At 47.9% G+C, this 24,899-nt stretch overlaps 1 protein-coding gene across 2 annotated transcripts in view; it reads left to right on the top strand.

The window, feature by feature from the left end:
- The first annotated feature begins 248 nt into the window (after nt 1–248).
- Nucleotides 249–24,899, top strand: part of Yipf1 (Yip1 domain family member 1) — a 30,786-nt gene continuing 6,135 nt past the window's right edge. Inside the window, exons 1-9 of one of the 2 annotated variants that reach the window (XM_052717477.1) lie at nt 262–382; nt 609–677; nt 1,449–1,528; nt 5,945–6,108; nt 9,647–9,727; nt 9,968–10,055; nt 16,431–16,547; nt 20,249–20,415; nt 20,753–20,935. In XM_052717477.1, the coding sequence (XP_052573437.1) occupies nt 1,498–1,528; nt 5,945–6,108; nt 9,647–9,727; nt 9,968–10,055; nt 16,431–16,547; nt 20,249–20,415; nt 20,753–20,935 (831 nt within the window). In that variant the 5' untranslated portion in view covers nt 262–382; nt 609–677; nt 1,449–1,497. Of the gene's footprint in view, nt 383–608; nt 678–1,448; nt 1,529–5,944; nt 6,109–9,646; nt 9,728–9,967; nt 10,056–16,430; nt 16,548–20,248; nt 20,416–20,752; nt 20,936–24,899 lie in introns of both variants that reach the window. The other variant, XM_052717476.1, reaches the window with a different exon arrangement.

Raw genomic sequence — 24,899 nt, 5'->3', positions numbered from 1 at the left:
TTTCCAGAGAAACCTCGAATTGGTGATCAAATTTTTTTTTTCCTTTCCTCAATTATTCTTCATTGCTCTCTTTTATATTTGCATAAGAAAAAGGTATAAATAATGAGTAAAACACTCCCGAACTCCTGAGAATGCTCCCTACTGTGCCTGTCTCTTTAAGTCCCACGAGATGGGCGGGACCCGTCTTCCAGAGTCTCTGCATCTGGAAATCTTCCAAGGCCGCGCTTGCTTTAAGGGAGGGGGCGGTGCTCTGCCCGGAGGAGGCGGAGAAATCCCCTCCCTCCCCCGGATCTCCGGCTTCCGGGAACCCGCTGGAAGGCCACTAGTGCTGAGCATCCCAGGCCCCAACCCTCCCTGGACAGCTGGACCCTCTCCCTGCGAGGTGAGGCCGTCGGGGCTTCTGGGCCAGTTGGGGAATCTCCTGCCCGCCTGGGCCACTGCTGCTCAGCACTCCCCCTCCCCCAAGTCTGCCTGTGCATCCCGGGGTCCCTGACTGCAGGGTCGCCAGCCAACACTCAAGCGCTGCTAATTGCCTGGCTCTGCGCTAAGCTCCTTAGGGGCACTATCTTATAGAATGATCTAGACACCATCATGAACCCATTTTACAGATGAGGAAGCTGAGGCCTCGAGGAGCGCACACACAGCAGAGAAGCAACAGAATCGGGACTCAAACCCAGGTCTGTCTGACCACAGCCTCTGAGACCCTAAACCGGCTGCACTGGAGTGCCTTCCCCATCATCCCTCCCAATCCTAGGCTCCCTTCCACTTGCTCCCATCTCCAGGCTTCACCTGGTCCCCAAACATTGACACAGTGAGCGACCCCTGCAGCCAGGCTCTTCTGTGTTGATATGGGGCCTCCTGTAACCCACAAGGGCCTCACCAAGTGAGGACAACCTTAAACTTCCTGATCCTCCTGCCTCCACCTCCTCGGTGCTGGGATTACAGGCATACACTAGATTTTGCAGGTCCTGGGTACTGAACCCAGGACTTCCAACATGCTAGGCAAAGCACTCTCTCAAATGACCTGCAACCGCAACCATTCCTTTATAACAGTTTTATTAGTAGCTGATGCTTAGCCGTAATCCTTATATAAACTATCAGTCCCCACTGAAAATAGGGAAGGGAAAGCAGTCGTGGCCAGGGAGATTGCTCAGCAGGTTATAGGCTACTGTCCCCAGGTGTGGTCAGAGTCCATCCTGAGACCCCCATGGTGGGGGGAAAGAACTGACTCCCATCGCCACACAAGACAAAGACATGTACATACATTTTTAATTTTTAAGACAGGATCTCACTTTGCAGAGCAGGCTGGCCTTAAACTCATCGAGATCTGCCTGCCACTAGGGTTAAATGTGTGTGCCACTCACCACAGCTGGCTATGGACTTTTCTTTTGGTATGATTTCTTGCAGATTGTTCCATTTTCCTAAGCTTATTTATTTCTTCGTTCTAGACCCCTGGAAATTCTCTTCCTCACCCCTGGGACCAGAGCCTCTGGCTGAATGGCAGCTGCAGATGACTTGCAGTTTGAAGGTATGGCATTTGGGTGCCCACCTTTATCTTACAGCCATAGCTTCTGCTGCCAAGGCAGTGGATTTCATTATTGATGGAGAGGTTCAAGGGTCTTATTTCAGACATAGTGGTAAGAGGCTGTTGGCCACACCCAGGTTTTTCTAATTTGGCCAATCAGCTGCTTATATTTCTCACAGAAGTCTTCTGATTGGCAGCAGACATCATGAACTGGGCATAGCCCTTGCCTTGTGTTTTCTAAGCACTTGCTGTGTGGACACTGTTGTAAACTTCTTGGGCAAACACTGTCACAGCCATAATTCTGCATCTTGTATTTGAGTACCCGTAAGAGCTCTTCCAGAGGACCTGAGTTGGGTTCCCAGCACCATCCATATCAGCCTGTAAATCCAGTTCCAGGGGATCTAATGCCCCCTTCTGACCTCCACAGGCACCTGCACACAGGTGGCATACCCTCACCCAGACACACATGCATACACATATATAAAAACAAGTATCCGGCTGTTCTTCACCATCCCATCAGGTTCAGGGTACAAGGGCGCCTTGGACACTATGGGTCTAAATTATAGTCCAGCCTTCCTCAGCTCCTTGTTTCCCGCCTCACTGGGAGTGGAAGCTTGAAAACCAGGCTCCACTGACTACCTCTGATCTTTTCATTGTTTTCTCTTAGCTCGTGTCCTTTCCCACTCTTCCCCTGCCACACGGGGCTTGTGACCTCATAGAGTCCCAGCTTAGGGCCTTTGTGACTTCCAGAGAGTTCACACAGCTCCTCCTTGCTTTCTTCAGACCTTGCTTCAACGAAGAGCCCTTCGTTGGCCACGCTGTTTAGACATACAGTGCGAGGAAGTGCAAGCATTGTGAACAGTGTTTGCAAAGCCCCTGCCGAGGGAGGGAGATGGTTTAACTTTCTCTCTCTCTCTCCAGAGAGAGAGGCTAAAGGTTGGCCTGTGTTCCAGATCACAGACTGGCCAGCAGAGCTTGTTAGCCCAAGGTGACATGAGAGGAGGCGGGCAGCGATGAAGATGATGCTATAAAAATGGTATGAAGGAGCCGGGCGGTGGTGGCGCACGCCTTTAATCCCAGCACTCGGGAGGCAGAGGCAGGCGGATCTCTGTGAGTTCGAGGCCAGCCTGGACTACCAAGTGAGTTCCAGGAAAGGCGCAAAGCTACACAGAGAAACCCTGTCTCGAAAAACCAAAAAAAAAAAAAAAAAAAAAAAATTGGTGTGAAGGACTTTGGGTTCAGAAAAAAGCACGTGGTACTGAGGATGGCCCGGAAGGCTGTCCTGGGGAAGAATGGTAGATGACAAGGTGGAGCTCAGGAGCCTTCTGGCAGAAGTCACTGTACTTCCATCTGGAAGCAAAAGAGCTTCAGATAGGCCAGGATGTCGGGGCGGAAAAACATTACTGTCAGAACCCTCCCTCCCCCCACCCCCCAGCCTTGCTCAAGGGGCTGAAATTGACCCAGCACAGAGGAGAGTATGTGGAATACACACCTTACACTCCAGAGGGTGCCACCTGCTGCCAGTCCACATGCACACACTTCCTTGTCTGCTCCCAGGTCCTTCTTGCTTTGTAAGACCAGGCTGGCCTCGAACTCTCAGAGATCCACCTGGCTCTGCCTCCCGAGTGCTGGGATTAAAGGCGTGCGCCACCACCTCCACCCACCTGGCAGTAGCCTGCCTCTTAAACGTTGTTGCTTTGATTTTCTGCATGAAGTATTCATGGAGTTGTGGGCACTAAGAGTGAGCTGAGCTAAGAACTCCACTCCACTGCTGGAACCTGTGAGTTACAGTGTGGGTTACAGTGATGACCTCTGCTGCTTCCTCAGGCCTTCAGAAGTTCAGAGGTAAGCTAGGTATGGTAGTACCTGCCTGTACTCAGCACTCAGGAGGCAGAGGCAGGAGGATTGCAGGTTTGAGACGAGCCTGGGCTAAGAAATTCTAGTGCTGTCCTGAATTTCATTCAGCACAGCTAATCAGAGTGTTGGGGTGTTCAGAGAAGTCTCCATCGCTGCTGGTGGGAGTTAATGAGGAAGGTTCTTCAGGACAAATTTGGCAGTATAGTCCAAGAGTCTGAAAAAGCTGGCCTAGGGCTGGGGAGATGGCTCAGATGCCATGCAAGTGTGAGAACCTCATGAAGGAAGTGGGCAGGTGTGGTAGCCATCTAGAATCCCAGCCCTAGGGAGGCAGAGACAGGATTCCCTCAGGTAAGCCAGCCAGCTGATCTAGCCTGATGTCATGGTTTGAATAGGTATGGCTCCCATGGACTCATGTGTTTGAATGCTTGGCCCATAGGGAATGATGCTATTTGGAGATGTGACCTTGTTGGAGTAGGTGTGGCTTTGTTGGATGACATGTATCATTGTGGGGGCAGGCTTTGAGGTCTCATATATGCTCAAGCTGTGGCCAGTGTGGCAGACTGTTCACTTCCTGTTGTATGTGGATCAAGATGTAGAACTCTCAGCTCCTTCTCCAGTACCATGCCTGCCTGCATATCAGCATGTTTCTAGCTATGATGATAATGGACTAAACTTCTGAATCTGTAAGCTAGCCTCAATGAAGTGTTTTCCTTTATAAAAGTTGTTGTGGCTCATGGTGTCTCTTTACAGCAATAGGAAACCCTAAGTCACCCAAATTGACAAATTTTGGGTTTAGTAAGAGTGCCTGCCTCGCCGGGTGGTGGTGGCGCACGCCTTTAATCCCAGCACTTGGGAGGCAGAGCCAGGCGGATCTCTGTGAGTTCGAGGCCAGCCTGGGCTACCAAGTGAGTCCCAGGAAAGGCGCAAAGCTACACAGAGAAACCCTGTCTCGAAAAACCGAAAAAAAAAAAATGACTTTAAGAGTGCCTGCCTCAATAAATAAAGTGGAGAAAGATGGAGGAAGATGCCTGATGTGAACTTTAGCTCCTCCATACATATGCAGATATACATGTGCAGATGATTACACACCACACACACACACACACACACACACACACACACACACACAGATGACTTAGTGGTTGTACTAATTAGTGATCATCTTGAGACTGTAGTCCCCAAAGTCTCATATTCTCTAATTTTCCTTTCTTTTCTTTTCTTCTCTCTCTTGTTCCTTTGTTTACTTATTTTTCAGGTTAGCTTGGGAAGTAATGGATGTCACCATGGCATCGTCCCATGTCATAGTGTGTTCTTTCCCGCAGTCGCCCCCTAAAAGCTTTGTCTACACTGTCATTTCTTGTATACTTAAAAAAAAAACTATTATAACATAAAAAGTCATTGTTAGCCAGGCAGTGGTGGCACAGGCTTTAATCCCAGCACTCGCGAGGCAGAGGCAGGTGGATCTCTGTGAGTTCAAGGCCAGCCTGGTCTCCAGAGTGAGTCGCAGGACAGCCAGAGCAACACAGAGAAACCCTGCCTTGAAAAAAACAAAGACAAAGGTCATTATTTCTATATAATCGCCAGTGTACAAAACAGGTTATAGAATTGTTTGTTAGATATTAGCACACCAAATAGCAGGACCTGGGACCCTGTCGGCTGAGGTAAGTATTTGTTGTATGACAGAGTGATCATCACTGGCAAAAATCTTGCTGTGCAAAGAAAGGAAGCCAACCAGGATCTCCTAGTGTTTGCCTTTGTGTGATGGAGCTGAGTGATCTGCTTTGTTTCCATTTTTTGAGACAGGGTTTCTCTGTATAAAAGTCCTGGCTGTCCTGGAACTCACTGTGTAGCCCAGACTGGCTTTGAACTCACAGAGATCTGCCTGCTTCTGCCCAAGTGCTGCGATTAAAGGTGTGCGCCACCGCCGCCTGGCTATAAGCTAAGTGATTTTTTTTTTTTTTTTTTTTTTTTTTGGTTTTTTTGAGATAGGGTTTCTCTGTGTAGCTTTGTGCCTTTCCTGGAACTCGCTTTGGAGACCAGGCTGGCCTCGAACTCACAGAGATCCGCCTGCCTCTGCCTCCCGAGTGCTGGGATTAAAGGCGTGCGCCACCACTGCCCGGCCAAGCTAAGTGATTTTTATTCTCTTATTTCCACTTGGTTTTTGGTCCTCATGGTTTTTATGGTGATTATATAGGACTTAGTTGAGTCAGAGATGTTTAGGTGGATCGGGTACCCTACTGAAGACTTAGATAAAACTCCCCACCCCTCCTTCAGTGTGTTGTATGCTCAGGTGGATCTTGAACGAAACCCTCCAGCTTCAGCCTCCCTAGTGCTGAGCTTGTTTTCAAAGCCTCCTCTGCTTTGGTTCAGCTCCTCTGATAAGGTTCATGGCGGAGCTGAGATAGTCAAGAAGCATGAGGGCTGGAAGCCAGGTCCTTGGGCATGCTGGTCGTGTGCTCTACCACTGAGCTCCATCCTCAGCACCAGGGCTTCCCCCGGTGGCAAGCACCCAGCTGCCAGTGTGGGAAGGTCTCCAGGCCTTTGCGCTTTGCTTGGTTTCAGAATTTGGCGATGGAGCCACTTTGCTAGCCGCAAACCCAGATGCTACCACGATAAGCATTGAGGATCCCGACGAGACTTCCAAACACCCAGCCAGACCCCGAGGAAGCTCGGGGAGAGAAGAGGATGATGAGCTGCTGGGAAACAATGACTCTGACGAGACCGAGGTTCGAGCTTGCCTTTCAGTTTTTCCCTTTTCCTTGCTCAGAGCTTAGAGTCCATGTGTTTACTTGGTATTTGTTGTGTTCCGGGTTCAGTGCCAGGCAGTGGTGACACAAAGGTGTGTGACCTGTGACATCCTTTTGGGGGAGACAGACAGGTAAACAGACCATCACCTGTGGGAAGCCCTTGTGGGTGTGTGGGTCAGGGGAGCAGAGGAGGGGTTAGGGAAGGCTTTCCGGGGTCAGTGACACCTCATCCAAGAGGGAAGGGGGCGGGGGGGAAGAAGATAGGCAGAGGGGATGGAGGCAAGGGGAAGGGTCTTAGTAAAGTCATGGAGGTGTGGAAGAGCGTGGTGCAGCCAGGAACAGCCTCTGTCTTCTGCACTGGAGCGAAGGATGTGTGAAGGCTGGAGGTGAGGCTACAGACAGGCCAGGACCCAGTGAGTTTACATCCATCCATCCATTCCCAGTGAGTTCCCATACATTCTGAAAATCATCAGGAGCCAGTGGACAATTTAGACCATGTATCTGGGTAAGTTTAAAGATAGCTTGTATTTGGTGGCCTTAAATATAAGTTGGAGGAAGACAGACTAGAGTGCAGCCAGAGCCAAGCAAAATGGTCTTGACTAGAAGCAGTGGGAGTGCACTAAGCAGGACTTGGGAGACGGTGTGGGTGAAGGAGAGACGTGGAGGCCTCCATCTGATCGGAAGGAGAGAGCAGGAGGGCCGCAGAGAGACGTGGAGGCCTCCCTCCAATCGGGTGTGTGAGGGAGAACAGTATTTCTTCAGTGTGTTGAATTGTGCCCACAACCCATGAGAGGAACACTTTCTCAGTGTGTAGCAGTGGCTTCACCGTGCGGCTCTGGGGCACCATCAGCAGCCCCGTGGGTCCTTTGTCACAAGTGGCATGGAAACCAGCAGACTAACCCTGCAGTGAGGGGAAGGTGAGTGTCTATTCTAGAAAAGCCATCCGGAAGACTGCAGAGCAGGCATTGGAGAAGTGGGCCGCAGGCCGCCCCGCTGGGAGAGTGGCCAGGAGCCAGGGGGTACATCTCACTCGGAGGGAAGGTTTGGAGTGTCTGTGTTCTCTAGGAAAGGACAGAAACTCAGTGCAGCTCCACAGCTCTGTTCATGGCTCAGCATGTGTGTGTGTGTGTGTGTGTGTGTGTGTGTGTGTGTGTGTGTGTGTGTGTTTTACAGCTCCCACTGACGTTTTACATCAGTCATGCAGTGAAGCTCAGGGAAGCCTGCGTGGTTGTATGTCCCCGAAATCAAGGCACTCCAGAGGATGAGGCAGAATGGTTAGGAGTTCAAGGCCAGCTTAGGCTACATAGTGAGACTCTATCTCAAATAAAAAGAGAACAAAACTGTAAAAGTCTAAGGGCAGTCCTGTCTGTGGTCAGAGTGAGTGGCATATTCGTGGTCACTAGTCTTAACCCGTTTGCCCATAGCTTCCAGTTATTTCTCTTTGCTCGCTTGCAGGCTGCTGGCGGTTCCCTGTCTCGCGCTCTCCTTAGAGGTTTCCATGTCTAATTAGGGCGCCAGGAGCAGGCCTTGGCCTCTCGTCCCTCTTGTTGGACTGGGCTGGACTCAGCCCTTGAATGTTAGCTTTAGGTGGGATCCTTGTAACCTAGGAAACACAAACTGGGCCAAAAATGTTTACAGAGGCCAGGACTGAAGATGGGTTACCAACAAAATTACAGCCGTGAAAGGGCCAGCCTGACGGGATAGGAACCAAGTTCAGGGAACAGGGCAGTTTTTACTGACCCAGTGGCCTTTGGGTATGTGACATAGTACCTAAAAAGAACCAAGTAGTCTAGAGAGAGGTGGCTCAGTGGTTAGAACACTTGCTGCTCTGCCAGAGGACTAGAGTTTGGTTCCTAGCACCCCATCAGGGGACCCCAAACTACCTATAACTGCAACTCGAGGGGATCCAGCACCTTCTGGTCTCTGTGGGTACCTGCATGCATGTGTGTGAACACACAGATACATACACATAAATAAAAATGAAATGTAAAAATCCAAAAAGTTAACTGTTACTAAATGCAAAGCAATAGTTTAAGAAAATCTGTTCCTTTTTCAAAAAAGGTGTATTTATTTATATTTTATGTGCCAGTATGTGTTTGTGCACCAAATGATTGCAATGCCCAAGGATGCCAGAAGATGGCACTGCATCTCCTGGGGCTGGAATTAGGGGCAGTTGTGAGCCATCATGGGAATGCTGGGAATTGAACCCAGGTCCTCTGCAAGGGTAGCAAGTACTCGTAACCTCAGAGCCATCTTTCCAGCCCCCCAAAATCTGTTCATTTAAACATTCAGGATAGATTTTAGTTTTATGCCAGTGTATTAAGTTTTAATCTTGGAAAATAGTTTTCAACAACTTTTAATTAAAAAAAAAACGAATTTTTATGCTTATTGGTATTCTGTCTACCTATGTATACCTGGTGCCCAAAAAGGCCAGGATAGGGTTTTGGATTTCTTTGGACTGGAGTTAAGGATGGTTGTGAGCCACTGTGTGAGTACTGGGAATCAAACCCAGGTCCTCTGCAAGTACATCCAGTGCTTGTAACTGTTGGGTCATCTCTCCAGCCCCCCAGTAACTTGGGCTTAGTGTTAGCTTGATCACTTGCATAAACTGTTTTTATGCAGCTGCCTACACAGAGCACTGTGGCTTCTGATTTTGTCTTCATTCCTCATTTTGCTTTGAGGAAAATCCTTTACTTTAGAGCACGGTCTAATTTTACATACAAAAGCTTTTCTTACCCCAAATATTCTCTTTCCTGTTAATTCCTATATGCTTATATATTTTAATAAAATGCAGAAAGAAACTGTTTTAATAGGCCAGTAAGTTATGGAAACATGCATTAGACCTGTGCATATTGTCTCCTTATAGATGTTTAAGACAGCAAAGAGTCCTTGAATTTATGTTAAGAGCACTTGCTGTTCTTTCAGAGGTCTCGAGTTCAATTCCCTGCACCTACATGGCAGCTTACAACCATCTATAACTGTGTTCCCAGGGTGTGGTGGTTTGAAAGAAAATGACCTCAAAAGAGAGTGGCACTATTAGGAAGTGTGGCCTTGTTGGAGGAAGTGTGTTATGGTGGAGTTGGGCTCTGAGGTCTCATATATGCTCAAGCCACACACAGTGAGACAGTTCATTTCCTGTTGCCTTCGAATCAAGATGTAGAACTCTCAGCTCCTTCTTCAGCACCATGTCTGCCTGTATGCCACGATGTCCCACCATGATGATAATGGACTAAACTTTTGAAACTGTAAGCTACTCCAATTAAATGCTGTCCTCTATAAGAGTTGCCATGGTCATGGTGTCTCTTCACATCAGTAGAAACCCTAACTAAGTCACATGGGATCCAATGTCCTCTTCTGGTGTGCAGGTATACGTGCAGATTATATATACTCACATATATATGAAATATATGTACATACATATGAAATATAAATATATATGCATGTAAATAGTTAAAAGAAAAGGAAGAAGAAATTGGGAGTGTTTGGAGTTGACCTTGTTTCTTTTTCCCTCTGACAGTTACTGGCCGGCCAGAAGAAAAGCTCTCCCTTCTGGACGTTTGAATACTATCAGACATTCTTTGATGTGGACACTTACCAGGTCTGTGAACTGGCTTGGCTCTTTATTTTCCGTAAGGGGGACTTGTTTCTTCTGATGGAGCAAGCATCCTGTGAGAGCCAGTGTACTGGACGTGGTCTTCCCGAAGCACAGAGGCTTCCTGCATGTGAAAACTCTGCTACAAAACTCAAATAACCAACTTCCAGTTTTGCAGTTAGTCGAATAGCTTAAATCCTAAGGAAAATTAACCTTCAGTGGAATTCCTGCTGTGTTGCCTTGCAGGTCTTCGACAGAATAAAAGGGTCTCTGCTGCCGGTTCCTGGGAAGAATTTTGTGAGACTCTATGTCCGCAGCAACCCAGATCTCTATGGTATGTACAGTGCCTTTGGCTTGTCAGCCCCATCCTGGTAAGTTCCAGTAAACGGGAGGCTTGCCTGGACGGTTAGAGAATTTCACTGTTAGTAAGGTGTACAACTTTTTTAGTTGACTCTCTGAGATTTAGTGACAATCTTTGCAAAGAATTTGGGGCGGACGGAATTTCATGTTATGTTCTTGCTGCAGCTGCAATTATTAGTCGTCCTTTGGAAGGCTCCAGGTGACGTCAGTGTCGGCTTGAGGAAGATGAAGCTTTCTGAGTGCTGTTGATTTTCCTCCGTGGAGGATTGGGTGGTGTAGGACGAGTGTGGAGTAGGTTTTTGTGGTTGTTTGACCGTATTCCATAGTCCCTCGGGCATTTGAACACGTGGTCCCCAGCTGGTGGCGCTGTTTGGGTAGAATTAAGAGGTATGGCTTTGCTGGAGGAAGTATGTCACTGGGGGCAGGCCTTAAGGTTTCAAAAGCCACATGCCATTTCCAGTTCACTCTTTCTGCTGGCTGCTTGTGGTCCAGAATGCCAGCTGCTGCCACGCTTCACCACTGTGATGGCGATGGACCGTAAGCCCGGTGAACCTTCTCTGAGTTGCCTTGGTCACAGTGTTTTATCACAGCCATAGAAAAGTGGCTGATCCAGTTCTCTTATACTTTGTCACTCATGTACTGAGTTCCTTCTCAGCTTCCAGGGTGCGTGGTGGGGCGGGGCGGGGGACTGGCTCTCCATTGAGAGTCTAAAACGGGCTAAGGAATGGTTGTGACCCCTGACTCCTTGGCTATCGAGGAAAACGCAGAGGCTCACCCAGGGCTCCTGAGGAAAGGGCTGCACACTATGGCCTTTTGTATTTGAGGGGAGATGAGGCAAGATGGCGACGTTCTTCTTTCCTTGGACTCCCTATGCTGGGCTGTCCATTCTGAAGGCAGCTCTTCTCCTTCAGTTAGTCTTTTCTGGAAATGTCCCCACAGTCGCCCAGAGGCGCATTCCCTAGGTGAGTCTAAATCTAGTCAAAGTAACAATCAAGACCAGGCCGGCAAGATGGCTCATGGGTCAAAGTATGTGCTGTGCAAGGCTGATGACCTTAGTTTGATCTTGAAAACCCAGTGGAGGAAGGAACCAGCTCACAAAAGTTGTCATCTGACCTCATGTGTGTCCTTATTTGGGGCACTCCAGTGTGTATGTGAAGACTCAAAGTTGACATGAGGGGTCTTCCTAGGTTGCTTTTCACTTTGTTCTTTGAGGCAAACAGGATCTCTGTAGTTCTTAGAGTGAGCTCTGTAAGCATCAACATGGATAGATATCAGAATAATGACAAATGAAGAGGAAGCTGCCGAAGGCTATGAATGCTGTTTTGATATCATTGACAGTTGTGCACACTCCCATAGATGAGACCAGAGGTCAGTATGGGTGTCTTCCTCAGTTTCTCTTCACTTAATTATTTGAGGCAGGGTTACTGAGGCTGGAGCTTGTTGACCTGGCTAGACTGGCTGGTCATGGTCCCAGTCACCCTCCTGCCCATGTTTCCCTAGAACCCACTGGTCCCAGTCCCCCTCTTACCCCGTCTCCCCAGCATCTATTAGTCCCAGGCCCCCTCTTACCCAGTCTCCCCAGTAGTGGGTTACAAGTGTGCATGGTTGTATCTGGCCTTTCACATGAGGGTAGGAGATGAAATTCAGATCCTTATGCTTTTACGTCAGATACTTACCAAACCATTTCCTCAGCCCTATTAAAAAGATATTTTTAAAGCAGTATATGTACAGACACCTGTTCATTTTATTATTCTTTGCTGTTTTCTCTGTTACAAATATTTCACAATATAAAATCAATCATATAATAATACATTAAATATTAGCAACACTCTGTTAATATACTATATATTAAAACATTGAATATAATAAAATTAATATATAATAATTTTAGAAATGCCCTTCATTATAAATATAACCCAAATTTAGGTTTCATTCCACTTCCACCATGTAAGAGTTGGGATTTGGGAGGAGATGGGGAGCGAGAAGGCAAAATGAAGGAACCTGGAAGAAGCTGGGGTGAGTGTATGCTGCATGACACTGGATCAGGTAGCTGGAAAAAAGGTTACTGAGCCTTGATCATCATGGGCCTTCTCTATCAGCCTGAGGGATTTAGATTTTGTTCTTAAGCAGTTGGGGGTTCATTTAAAGCCTGCGGTGAGGAGAGAAGGAGTCTAAAAATACCTCAGAAGACAGCTTAAAGCTAGGACAGGTTTCTTGCTTCTGTCCGAGGGTGAGTGCGTGCATCGGAGTTAAACAGGCAGAGTGGTAAGCAGGTATCCGTGGCCTTTTAGGCCTGAAGTGTCTGTGTTATTAGCTTAGGGCTCAGAACAGCCAAAGAATGGCAGGCACGGCATCCACGGGTACAGTGGACTCCTTGTCCCCAGGATCTGATCTGTGATTCAACCCACCAGAGCTCAGGAGTAAGTTTGGGAAATGCTGCATCTGTGCTCACACACACGGGTCTTGGTCATCATCTCCAAATGGTCCAGTAGATGACCTCACGTAGCACTGGCACTGCATTAGGTATTACAGGTAATCTGAAGGCGATGGAAGTGTGCGGGAGGCTGTGTGGAGATGATGTGCAAACAGTCTATCAGTTTATACAAAAGGACTTGAGCATCCCACGATGTGCGTGTCCTTCAGCACCCGGGAGCCAATCCCTTACTTACACAGAGGGGTGGCTGCGTGATTGCCTCCCACACCAGGTTTCCTCTTGCTGAAAGATAAATCCCTCTCTCAAACAGGACTCCTCGGGCCCTCCATGGTCTGACCTTGTCCGTCTGCAACCTCTGGTTGTCCCCTTGACCTTGACAGTCTTTCCTTGATTTTGGTCTTTGTGCATGCTCTTGCCTGGCCCAGATTCAGCAGTCTTTTCTACCTCTTCACTTGAAACTCCTGCTCTTCTTTAGATCCAGCTGGGACAGGCCTGGCTCTAGGTTTGGCACCCTTCTGGTGTGTCCCCGGCAGACTCCTAAGACTAGATATTGTACAGTACCTCCATGTGGTTCCTGATGTACTGCAGGCAGGGACTATGTCCCCATAGCACGTTGCTGTGTGCCAGGCGCCTAGCCCAGGGCCTACCAGTAGTGTGTGTATTTAGTAAATATTAGCAGAGAGCATGCTGTGTATGTTCTGTGCTTTCAAGTCATATGACACTATACTGTTTGGCCACTTGTGTTCTTGGATGGCCTAGCAAAACTTTATTGTTATTATTATTATTTTATTGTATGTGTATGGGTGTTTTGCCTGTGTATACATTGTGTACCACATGCCTGCCTGGTGCCTGTGGAGGCCAGAGCATCAAGTCCCCTGGAACTAAAATTACAGACACTTGTGGGTGCTGAGATGGAACCTTGGTCCCCTGGAAGAGCAGCCAGTGCTCTTAACCACTGAGCCATCTCTCCAGCCCTAGCAAAGCTTTTTGGTAGTGGAGGTTTCCTATGTTTTGTTTTGATTTTTATGTCTCTTGTGGTATAGTAAGCTAAAATAATACTGTGGGATTTACCCTGGACCGGAGCCCGGAGCCTGCACTCTGGTGAGGAAGCAAGTGAATTGTGGGAAGCTGATATTGGTGGCCCCTGGGGGGTCATTGCCTCAGTTCCCTTTTCTACCTTCAGGAGTCAACACTTGCCTTTGAAAGGCCCTCATCCATCTGTGTGATTTTCCCCAGATGCAGTAATTTTATTAATTTTATGATATTTCAAGATGTCTGAAATTAGCTCCAAAGATACTGCCAAATATTAGTGAAAATGAAAAATTTAAATATCTCAATTTAAAAATCATTGTTTGTTCTACATAGTAAATTAATTTTTTATGTGTGAGGTGTTGTATATGTGTGTTGTGTGTGCGTACATGCATGCATACACACGTGTGCATACCTGTGTGTTTGTGTGGAAATCTGGGTTGACACGGGTGTCTTTCCTTGACTACTTCCTACCTTCTTTTCTGAGGCAGGTTTCTCACTGAATCGGAAACTCATCCATTTGGCTAATCTGACTGTTCAGGGAGCTTCAGAGATGTACTGTTTCTGTTTCCTGTCCCTTTTCCCCCCAAAATCTGCGGTTACAGCATGTGCTACCACGTGTGATTTTTCACATGGGTGCTGGGGAAGCCAGTTGCAGATTGTCAGTCCTGCATGGCAGGCTTCTTATTGACTGAGTCGTCTTCCAAGACCCATAGTACTTTAAAGAAAAATTGAGGCGGAGGGAGTGTATGTGTGTGCAAGGTTTCTCTTTGTAGTCATGGCTGTCCTAGAACCCCCTCTGTAGACCAGGCTGGCCTTGAACTCACAGAGATCCGCCCAGCTCTGCCTCCCGAGTGCTGGGATTAAAGGCGTGTGCCACCACTGCCCAATTAAAAAAAAAAAATTAAGATTTATTTGTTTTATTTTCTTGTATGTATGAGTATTTTGCCTTTCCATATGTATGTGCACCACATACATACCTGGTGTACGCAGAGGTCAGAGGAGGGTGTTGGATCCCCCGGAACTTGAGTTATAGATGGTTGAGAACCACTATGTAGGTGCTGGGAACTGAACCCAGGTCCTCTGCAAGAGCAACAAGTATTCTTAACTGCTACACCATCTTTCCAGACCCCTAACTACCTTTTCTAGGTAAAAGGGGATAGGGATGGCGTTAAGAAATCAAGCATGCCGTCAGTGATGGTGCACATTTTTAATCTCAGCACTTGGAGGCAGATGCAGGGGGATCTGTGTGAGTTTGAGGCCAACCTAGTCTACAAAGTGAGTTCCAGGATAGCCAGGGCTACACAGAGAAACCCTGTCTCGAAAAACCAAAACCAAACAGAGCAAAAAGAGAAACCAAGCACACAGTGAAAGAACTTGCTGTTTTCATGAGGAGCTCGGGGAGTGTCTCCAGGGGAGATGATGGTTAGAATAGAAAGGTGCACAGCCAGATGTGCGTCTCGTCATCTGTATAGCCTATGCACAGACATGCACATGCATGCACACACATATCCACACCACTGCTCCTGTGTGTTGACTGTTTCTGGCAGGATTCACTAGAAACATCGGGAGCTCTCAGGAGACACACGCAGAGCTGGGACCCGAGGGAAGGAAGCGTGCTTGCTTTTCCCCTGTGTTCTCTTTGGACCTGGAACTATTATGTTACTGCTTGTGCAGGAGGGTTTTGTGGGCTGTCTGTCTGACTTGGCACTCACTGTGTAGACCAGGTTTGCATCAATCCTCCTGCCTCTGTCTCCCAAGAGTGCTGGGATGGATTACAGGCATGTGTGACTATGCCCAGCTGTGACTAATCACCTTTTCATTAGGAAGGGAAGGAGACAACTCCAAACACATGGTCACATGGACGGCCCTGGTTAAGCTTCTAAACTCGGTGTAAAATAAAACAAAAGGACACAAATGTGAGAAAGATTTGTAGGGGACAGAGGGACGGACAGCTGTTGTAAGGAGACGGGAGAGGGTGGGATGTGAGAGTGGTCACTGTACATTATATACATGTGTAAAACTTTAAAAATATAAGTTTGTCCAAAAAAAAAAAAAAAAAAAGGAAAGGAGAAATGACAGCATTTAGCTGTGTCTCTCCAGCTCTGTCTCTGTATGTCTCAGGCATGCACAAACACATGGGTGTGTGCACATACTTGCACACACAATGATGGTGATTAAGTAGGTTATGGACTTTTTTCCCTTAAGATTTATGTATTTTTCTCATGTATGTATGAGTGTTTCACCTTCATGTATGTGTGTGCACCACATGTGTACCTGGTGCCTGCAGAGGTCAGAAGAGGGCATCTGAGTCCCCTGGATCTGGAGTTATGGGCAGTTGTGAGCCAATGTGTGGGTGCTGGGAATCGAACCCAGGTCCTCTGGAAGAACAGTCAGCGCTCTTAACCGCTGAGCCATTTCTCCAGCCCCCAAGTTGACTTTTGACTGAAGTCTTCTCCTTGCACTTTTCCTCTTTTATAATGCAGAAGGACCTGGCTGGTTCAGCTATGTGTCCTCTGATCTTAACTTGGGTGCTTGGGGACAGGAAGTAATCTTTGCTTCTTGTGTTCTGAAGGCTTAACAAAAACGCTTGTGCCTGTTTGGTCCTTTACTAAGGGAAACCGTACGTCAATATCTTCATTCACCTGGTTGTGGACTGTGTTTTGGCCATGGATTCTGATTGCCCTTGCTTTTTAGGCTTCTAATTACTGAGCTGTGTTTTGACCTTTTGAAAGTGAACATTCCCAATAAGTGAGTGTCGATTACATCTAAACTTCTTTTCCTCTTGCCTGTCTGATGAGGAAGAGGCTGGTGAGAAATGGTTCTGAAGGAGTCTAACAGCAAGTGACTCATTTCCACTCTCGGCGTCTTCTGGTTGCTTTGCAGGCCCCTTTTGGATATGTGCCACCTTGGTCTTTGCCATAGCAATTAGTGGGAACCTTTCCAACTTCTTAATCCATCTGGGAGAGAAGACATACCATTATGTACCCGAATTCCAAAAAGGTAGGTGAATAGTGTGACTTGTGTCGGATGTGGACTGTCTGTAACCGAGCTCTTACCCTCTGAGCACACTGTCCAGTCTCTAGACACTGCACCCCGGCTCTCAAATACAGCTCCCACCTCAGAGTTCTCCACCTCACATCTGTATACCCACAGTCCTCCGCCCCACCATGGTAAAATGCTATTGCATATAACCTTCCATCCTAAATGTATATTGTTCACTGGCACACATACACCCACAGTGTCGTAAATCTATGTGATTTTTAGGGAAGCTCTCAGACTGAGTAGTGAGTGATTGGCGTTTATTCTAAAAATATACAAAATGGCTAAAGTGGTGTGCCTGAGGTCTTGACTGTAGCAGTGTTTGCATTATCCGGGGACTACAAACAACAGAGGCATTGTTCTTTAAGTTCGGATGGCTCAGCTAGCTGAGATGCCTGAAACCACTAATTATAAAGCACCTAGAGCATCGTGGGAAACCAGTCACTACGCCAAACGGGTGCCTGTGACGCTGGCAGTTTTGCTAATGACAACTCTGCAGTGGTCAAGACTTAGAGAGGACCACACAGAACGGGACCCCAGCGTGGGCTCGTAAATGACATTCTGGCTTTAAAATGTCCTTCTTTCTTTCTCCTACTCTTCTTTGACTTGTGTGTGTGCATGTGTGTGTGTGCGAGCATAAGCCCGTATATAAGTGTGAACACATGTGTCACATTTCACACGTGGAGGTCAGCGGACACCCTGGGTGTTGGTCCTTGCCACCTTGTTTGAGGTGAAGTTATCTGTTGGCTGCTGCTTGCTCCAGACTAGCTGGCCTGTAAGGTTCCAGGGGTCCCCTGCCTCTGCCTCCACATAGGAGCACGAGGGTCCCAGATTCACACCGCTGTATTCAGCTTTAATGGCATCTAGGGAATCCTAACTCAGTCCTCACCATAAGTGCTTACCCCCTGAGCTGACACCCATCACTAAACTTCTTATCTTAAACAATGACAACCACTGTTGGCAGTAAAGAGAAAACAGGTTACAGGGACTTGCAGGTGACATCCAGTCCAGAGTGGAGGAAGGTTGGCCTGGTTAGAGTTTGCCAAGGCCTGGTGTCCTTCCCTACCACCCTGCTAGGAGGCTGTGTGCAGCCTGGATGAGAGCCCCGGCTCCAGAACTGAACACGGGCCACAGGTCCCAGCCCTGCCCTTCACTCCCCTCTTAGGCAATGTTCCGAGTCTCAGATTCCTCATTGGCAAATGGAAATGATAATACTCACATTATAGGGCTATTCTAAGAACCAAGAGTCAAGCCAGGTGTGGTTGCTCATTCCTGTAGAAGTCAGGGGAGAAGAGTCTAAGGTTAGCCCAGACAGTGAGTTCTAGAACAACATGAGCTACACAGTGAGACCCTGTTTCAGGAAAAAAAAAAAAAAAAAGAGTTTTTGATGTGTAAGGAGGTTGGAATAGTGGTATATATGAAACAAATTCAATAACTATAATTATTGCCATGTTTATGTGTATGTATGTATAAAGGCATGTATTTATGTGAGTGCATTCATGTATTCTTCCTTTTCTTTTCCTCCTTTGCTCTGTGTAAATGTGTGTGAGAGAAGTGTGTGTATGTGTGTGTGTGTGTGAGAGAGAGAGAGAGAGAGAGAGAGAGAGAGAGAGAGAGAGAGAGACATAGAAAGCCAGAGTCCATGTATCTTTCTATTTCTCTCTTTTTACCTTTTTTTGTTTGTTTGTTTGTTTTGAGACAGGGTTTCTCTGTGTAGTCCTGGCTGTCCTGAAACTCCCTCTGTAGACCAGGCTGGCCTAGAACTCGGAGATCCATCTGCCTCTGCCTCCCAAGTGCTGGGATTAAAGGTGTGTGCTATCACCATCTGGCAGTCCTGTTTATTTATTTATTTTTATTTTATTTTATTTTTTGGTTTTTCGAGTCAGGGTTTCTCTGTGTGGTTTTGGTGCCTGTCCTGGATCTTGCTCTGTAGACCAGGCTGGCCTCGAACTCACAAAGATCTACCTGGCTCTGCCTCCCAAATGCTAGGATTAAAGGTGTGGGCCACCACCGCCTGGCCTCTATGTTTAATCCAGTGGCTTTTTCTGTTCTCTGATCTTCAAGCAAGTTTTATTAGGGTACACAATACATCACCACAGGAAACAGAAACAGGAAGGTTTAGTAACTCTCCACCTGGAGTTGCTTTGCCTAGGATTAGAACCCATGGCTTGGAATCTGCTTTGCCTCAGACACCACATTGCCCCTCGTAAAGCTCTAGAGTGCAGGGTCTGATGTCCAGCCAGTGCTTAATAAGCAGTAGCTACAGCCAGGGTAGAATTTCCTTCCCCTTCCCTTCTCCACCCAAGGAAAAGGGATTATGTTAGCAGAGCTGCATGTGGCTCAAAAAGGGCATTCCAACATGAGAAAAAGCTGCCATGGAGCCCTCCAAGGTTCTGGACAGACAATGGCATGTTTTAATCAGAGTCTGGCTGTAATTGCTAGGAGGGGCCTGTTTTTGCAGGAGGTGCTAATTGAATTGTTCACTGATTTTCACATTGGAAGGGTGAGTGCCTTGGCTTAGCTTACTCTAGAATTGTCACTCCAGAAGCAGGAAGACAGTCTTGGGAGTGCTGCTCTTTAGGAGACCTTCCAGTGATGGTTCCCAGGAGCTGCTAACAAGCGTGTCTACTGCCCACGCAGAGTTATTTATGTGGGGAAGAAACTAGTGAGGTTAGTTCAGGCACTCCTGAGCTGGAAGTCTGTATTTTAGAGATAGATCACTAGACAGCACACAGAGCAGGATAATCTGTACCCAGGGTATTTTAATACATTTGCTAAAGAAATCAGTGTCAGCTCTTGTTTTGCTAGGGAGGAAAACGTGTTCTTCCAGGGGAATAGTTGGATTTTATTTGATCCAAAAGTTCAGCGTACTTAGACATGTTTTGATATGGCTCTCTGAAGTATTTCAGTTACGTAATTCAGTTGTTTCAATTAGTAGTTTTTAGTCACTGAGTCCTACAAAACCTTATAGGAGACTGGTCACTACCACAAAGATACATGCTAAGGAATCATTAGATCAGCAAACATTTATAAAGCACCTACTGTGTGTCAGGTGCTGTGCCAGACCCAGGAAATACAGAGCAGAAAAGGGGTGTGAAGCAGCCGGGTGGAGGTGGCACATGCCTTTAATTAATCCCAGCACTTGGGAGGCAGAGGCAGATGGATCTCTGTGAGTTCGAGGCCAGCCTGGTCTACAGAGGGAGATCCAGAACAGCCAGGACTACACAGAGAAACCCTGTTTCAAAAAAACAAAACAAGCCGGGCGGTGGTGGCGCACGCCTTTAATCTCAGCACTCGGGAGGCAGAGCCAGGCGGATCTCTGTGAGTTCGAGGCCAGCCTGGGCTACCAAGTGAGTTCCAGGAGAGGCGCAAAGCTACACAGAGAAACCCTGTCTCGAAAAACCAAAAAAAAAAAAAAAAAACAAAACAAAAGCCGGGCGGTGGTGGCGCACGCCTTTAATCCCAGCACTTCGGAGGCAGAGTCAGGTGGATCTCTGTGAGGCCAGCCTGGGCTACAGAGTGAGTTCCAGGACAGGCTCCAAAGCTACACAGAGAAACCCTGTCTCGAAAAAACAAAACAAACAAACAAAAAAACCCACGAAGCATCCTGATAGTGTGCTTGCTAAAGGCTTGATGGAGACAGAACTGTCTGTCATTTGCAGTGTCCATCGCGGCCACCATCATCTATGCCTATGCCTGGCTCGTGCCTCTGGCTCTCTGGGGCTTCCTCATGTGGAGAAACAGCAAAGTGATGAACATCGTTTCCTACTCGTTTCTGGAGATCGTGTGCGTCTACGGCTACTCGCTCTTCATTTATATCCCCACAGCAGTGAGTACCCTGCCAGGTGGAGTAAGCGGAGCTGTTTGGGGTGGAAGATTCACCAGAGTATTCCACGGGGGCCTTGTTATTTCCATCCTGCTGCTCCCACGTCCCTGGAGGTTCCTTTTGATTGTAAAGTGCAGGATGAATGGGTGCGGGGAAGGCAAGGGCTCTGGCTGTGTCGGGAGCCCTGGGTTAGGCCATCCATTGGCATGCTGGTGGGGTGCTCTGCGAAGCCACGTGACAGCTCATGTCCCGCTGCTGAGCGGCTCAGGGGCTTGTGGACATAGGTGCTGGGGATGAACAGACACCTCTGAGCGCTCCCTCATGCTCTCGCCTTGTCCAGGTGCTGTGGATCATTCCCCAGAGAGTTGTTCGTTGGGTCCTAGTCATGATTGCCTTGGGCATCTCGGGCTCTGTGCTGGCAATGACATTTTGGCCAGCTGTTCGTGAGGATAACCGGCGTGTCGCCTTGGCCACCATTATAACGATCGTGTTGCTTCACGTGCTGCTGTCCGTGGGCTGCTTGGTATGTCCTTACTGTGCCCTCGTGGGGTGCTTTTAAACGTTTATTTCTTGTGGATGTACCAGTGTAGGCACATGCATGTGGAGGTCAGTCAGTTCTCTATTTCCATCACATGGGTTCTGGAGATGAAGCTCGTTCCATTAGCCTTCCCTGCAAGCATCTTTATCTGATGAACCATCTCTCCAGCTCTCTGGGTGTGTATCATACACAAATGTCAACACTTGGCCAAATCCTCAAACTGTTAGACTCAGTAGCTCTTTCTTTCTTTCTTTCTTTCTTTCTTTCTTTCTTTCTTTCTTTCTTTCTTTCTTTCTTTCTTTCTTTTTCTTTCTTTCTTTCTCTCTCTCTCTCTCTTTCTCTCTCTCTCTCTCTCTCTCTCTCTCTCTCTCTCTCTCTCTCCTCCTCTCTCTCTCTCTCTCTCTCTCTCTCTCTCTCTCTCTCTCTCTCTCTCTCTCTTTTTTTTTTCCGGACAGGGTTTCTTTGTGTAGCCCTGGCTGTCCTGGATCTCACTCTGTAGACCAGGCGCTGGATTAAAGGCGTGCATCACCACCACCCAACCACTGTGGTTCTTTTAAAACTGACACTGTGACCCAGACATCAAGACTGTCCTGGAAGGAAGGTGGCAAAGGTGTGAGGATTGGGTTGTAGTATGTGGCTTTCCTGGCGTCTGTGATGTGGTTAAGATTCAATGTCTGGCCCAAGAGGTATGAGTGGCCACATGTCTCTCTACAGGGCTGGGGAACAGGATGGGGGACTCTGCCAACTGCTACCTTTTTGGTTTCCTGTCCATGGCTAGATAGATGTTGGACATTTAAAGTTTCCTGGCTGGTTAGAATGAAGGGGAAAAAAAAAAGATTTCATGGGTAGGAAGCTTAAGATTGGAGTCAATTATAGACAAGTGGATTGTTTCTAAGGCACATAGTATTTGAAGGCTGTTGGGTGTGCCTGAGTGTCCTTTCAGGAGGAGCGTATGCTTTTGAGTCGTGCAGGCCTGGTAGAAATTTTATTTATTTACTTATTTATTTATTTTTTAGTTAAGAGGGAGGTTTATTTTGTGGGGTAACTTACAAGTAAAGGGATTGGTTACAGGGTCTGAGAAAGGTGTAGCACAGTCCAGCAGTGTTCTCTGGAGAACTCTGCTCTGTCTACCTCCAGCATGCAGATCCAGGAACCAAGAGAGCCGGCCCATCAGGATCTTGGGTCTTCAGGGTCCTCTCTCGGCTCTGCCTTGTAGGCATGACAGTTACCGAAGCCTCAATGGGGGTGGTACTTCCAGGTCAAAGCTGAACTGGCTACCCACTACAAGGAAGTGTCATTGTCATTATTAAGGACACATTTCAGGGGGCTGGAGAGATGACTCAGCTTTCAGAGCATGGACTGCTCTTGCAGAGGACCTGGGTTCAGTTCTTAGCACCCACAGGGAAGGTCACAACCATTTGTAACTTCAGTTCCAGGGGATTCAATGTCTTCTTCTGACCTCCATGAGCTCCAGGCACACACGTAGTACACATATATACATGCAGGCAAAACACTTTTACACATGAAGTAAATAAATATTAAAAAAAAAAAAAAACCAAACAAACGGGGCTGGAGAGATGGCTCAGAGGTTAAGAGCACTGGTTGCTCTTCCAGAGGTCCTGAGTTCAAGTCCCAGCAACCACATGGTGGCTGAAAACCATCTGTAATGAGATCTGGTGCCCTCTTCTGGCCTGCAGAGATACATGCAGGCAGAACACTGTATACATAATAAATAAATAAATATTTTTAAAAAATCCATTTTGGAGGGATGAGGATGTGACCTAATGTGTAAACTCACTTGCTCTACAAGTGTGAGGACCTGAATTTGAATTCCCAGCACCCACATAAAAAGCTAGGCATGTGGACATGGTGGCATGCATCCTTCAGCCCCAGCTCTTGGGAGGCAGAGGCAAGCAGATCTCTGTGAGTTCCAGGTCAGCTAGAGCTACATAGACCCTGCCTGACTGGGGCGGCAGGGGGAAGCTGGGCATGACTCCATGTGCCTGTGACTCCATCGTTAGGGGTTGGAGACAGGTTGATCCTGGGAGCTCACTGGCCCGTCAGCCTTACTGAATGGCAAACTTCCACTTCAGTGAGGGATCCTATCTTAAACCAATAAGGTGGAAGGTATGTGATGTCTCGCCCTGTTTTCTACTTGAACATAGTATTGTGAATCTGCACACTCATTGCATATCACACACACACACACACACACACACACACACACCCCAAATCAAATCAAATTAAATGGTGAAAGGACCCATTTTGGGGTTGGGGCATAGCTCTGTTGATACAGTGCTCGCTTATCCTGCACAGGGTCCTGGGTTTGTTCCCTGTACCACATAAACTGGGTGTCGTGGTGCACACCTGTAATTCTCTAGCTTGGGAAGTAGAGGCAGGAGGAGGGAAACTTCATCATCATCCTCAGCTACATAAGGAGCTGGGGGTCAGACAGACCTTACCTAAAAAAAAAAGTCTGTGGTACCTGTGCCAGGACCTGCAGGGTCTTTTACTGCCCGAGACACTCCCTTCTCAGGTAGTGGTGCTGAAGGTGGAATTTTCCTGCCCATCTTGCTGCTCAAGAATTTTCTCGAAGAGAGCCAATGATGAGATGGCTTAGTGGGTAGAGATGCTTGCCGCCAAGCTTCATGACCTGAGTTCAAGCTCCAGGACCCACCTGATGGAAGGCGCAAACCAGTTCCTTCACATGGCAGGAAACCCCTCCTCTCCTGGGAAGGGTTCTTCAAGTCAAAGACGTCAGCAGAAGTTCCCAGGGCCACTCTGCTGCAAATTGTAACCTAATGCTCTCCCAGGAGTGACCCAAGGTCACACAGCTCATAAATTGAGTAGGGCTCTTGTTTCACACTGTGACCCTGGCCTTGGTTGGTCCTCTCCCTGGGCCATCTGTGTGACCTGGACTCTTCACTTGGCAAAGGTGGTGGAGAGGCAGAGGTAGGAGGAAGGCACATTCCACTCAGCTCTGAAAGTCTCCTGATCCGGGCGCCTTGGACTGTGGGCAGAGGTGTCCACCAGGAGAGGGGCCCTTGTGGTGGAGAAGTTGCTGTGTTCTGGACAGAGGGAGGGAGCCCTCAGTGGTCAGATGTTGAGCCAGGGCCCTGTGTTGGACATGGCGTCTCTCTTCTGGGGGAGGGGTCATCAGAAGAGAGGAAGCCAAGGATCCAGTCCTGCTCACCCACCCCGGCTTTGGTCATTTCCCTACTCTGGACTCCTTTCTCTTCCCGTAGGTAAAGGGGCCGATCATGCACATCATAGCATTGTCTGCCTGGTTGGGAGGACTGGATGAGCTATGCAACATGAGAATTATGACAAATTAGCTGGGTCTGGTGGCTCACATCTGTCATCCCAGTACCTGGGAGGCTGAGACAAGAAGAGGGCCACCAGCGTGTGGCCTGCCTGGGCCTCACAGTGAGCTCTATGCCATTCGGAGGTCTACAGCAAGACCCTGACTTATGAACAAGGAGCTGCTGGGAGGATGGCTCAGTTGACAAGGCGCTCCCAGAGGACCCAGTTCAGTCCCCAGAACCCATTTAAAAAGAGCTGGGCGTGGGATCCCAGACCTGGGGGAATGGAGACAGGTGGGTCCCCGAAGCTCACTGTCAGGCAGCTTAGCCTACTTGTTGAGTTCTAAATTAGTGAGAGACCTTGTGTCTTTTTGAAAGGGGAGGAGGAGAGTGCCAGAGGAATAAACCTGAGCTTGGGCTCTGACCTGCACACACATGTTCACGTGTCCCTACACACCACATACAGGAGAACATGCACATAGACACACATAGACAGAAAAGGAGAGAAAGAAAACTATATCTCTTCATGGAACCAGAAGACATCATTATTATTGAAAGTGGGAGCAGGAGTTGGCTGGAGTCACTTGGGCTGAGGGGTACCAGCTGAACCAGACAGCCTAGCCTGGCCGTCTCACTTTCCCTTGGGA

Source organism: Peromyscus californicus, unplaced genomic scaffold (genome assembly GCF_007827085.1).
Source record: "Peromyscus californicus insignis strain IS unplaced genomic scaffold, ASM782708v3 Scaffold_5__1_contigs__length_169319896, whole genome shotgun sequence".
In the NCBI taxonomy this organism is placed as follows: domain Eukaryota; kingdom Metazoa; phylum Chordata; class Mammalia; order Rodentia; family Cricetidae; genus Peromyscus; species Peromyscus californicus.
The sequence above is the reverse complement of the archived record's forward strand: the minus strand, read 5'-3'. Positions and strand labels throughout refer to the sequence as shown.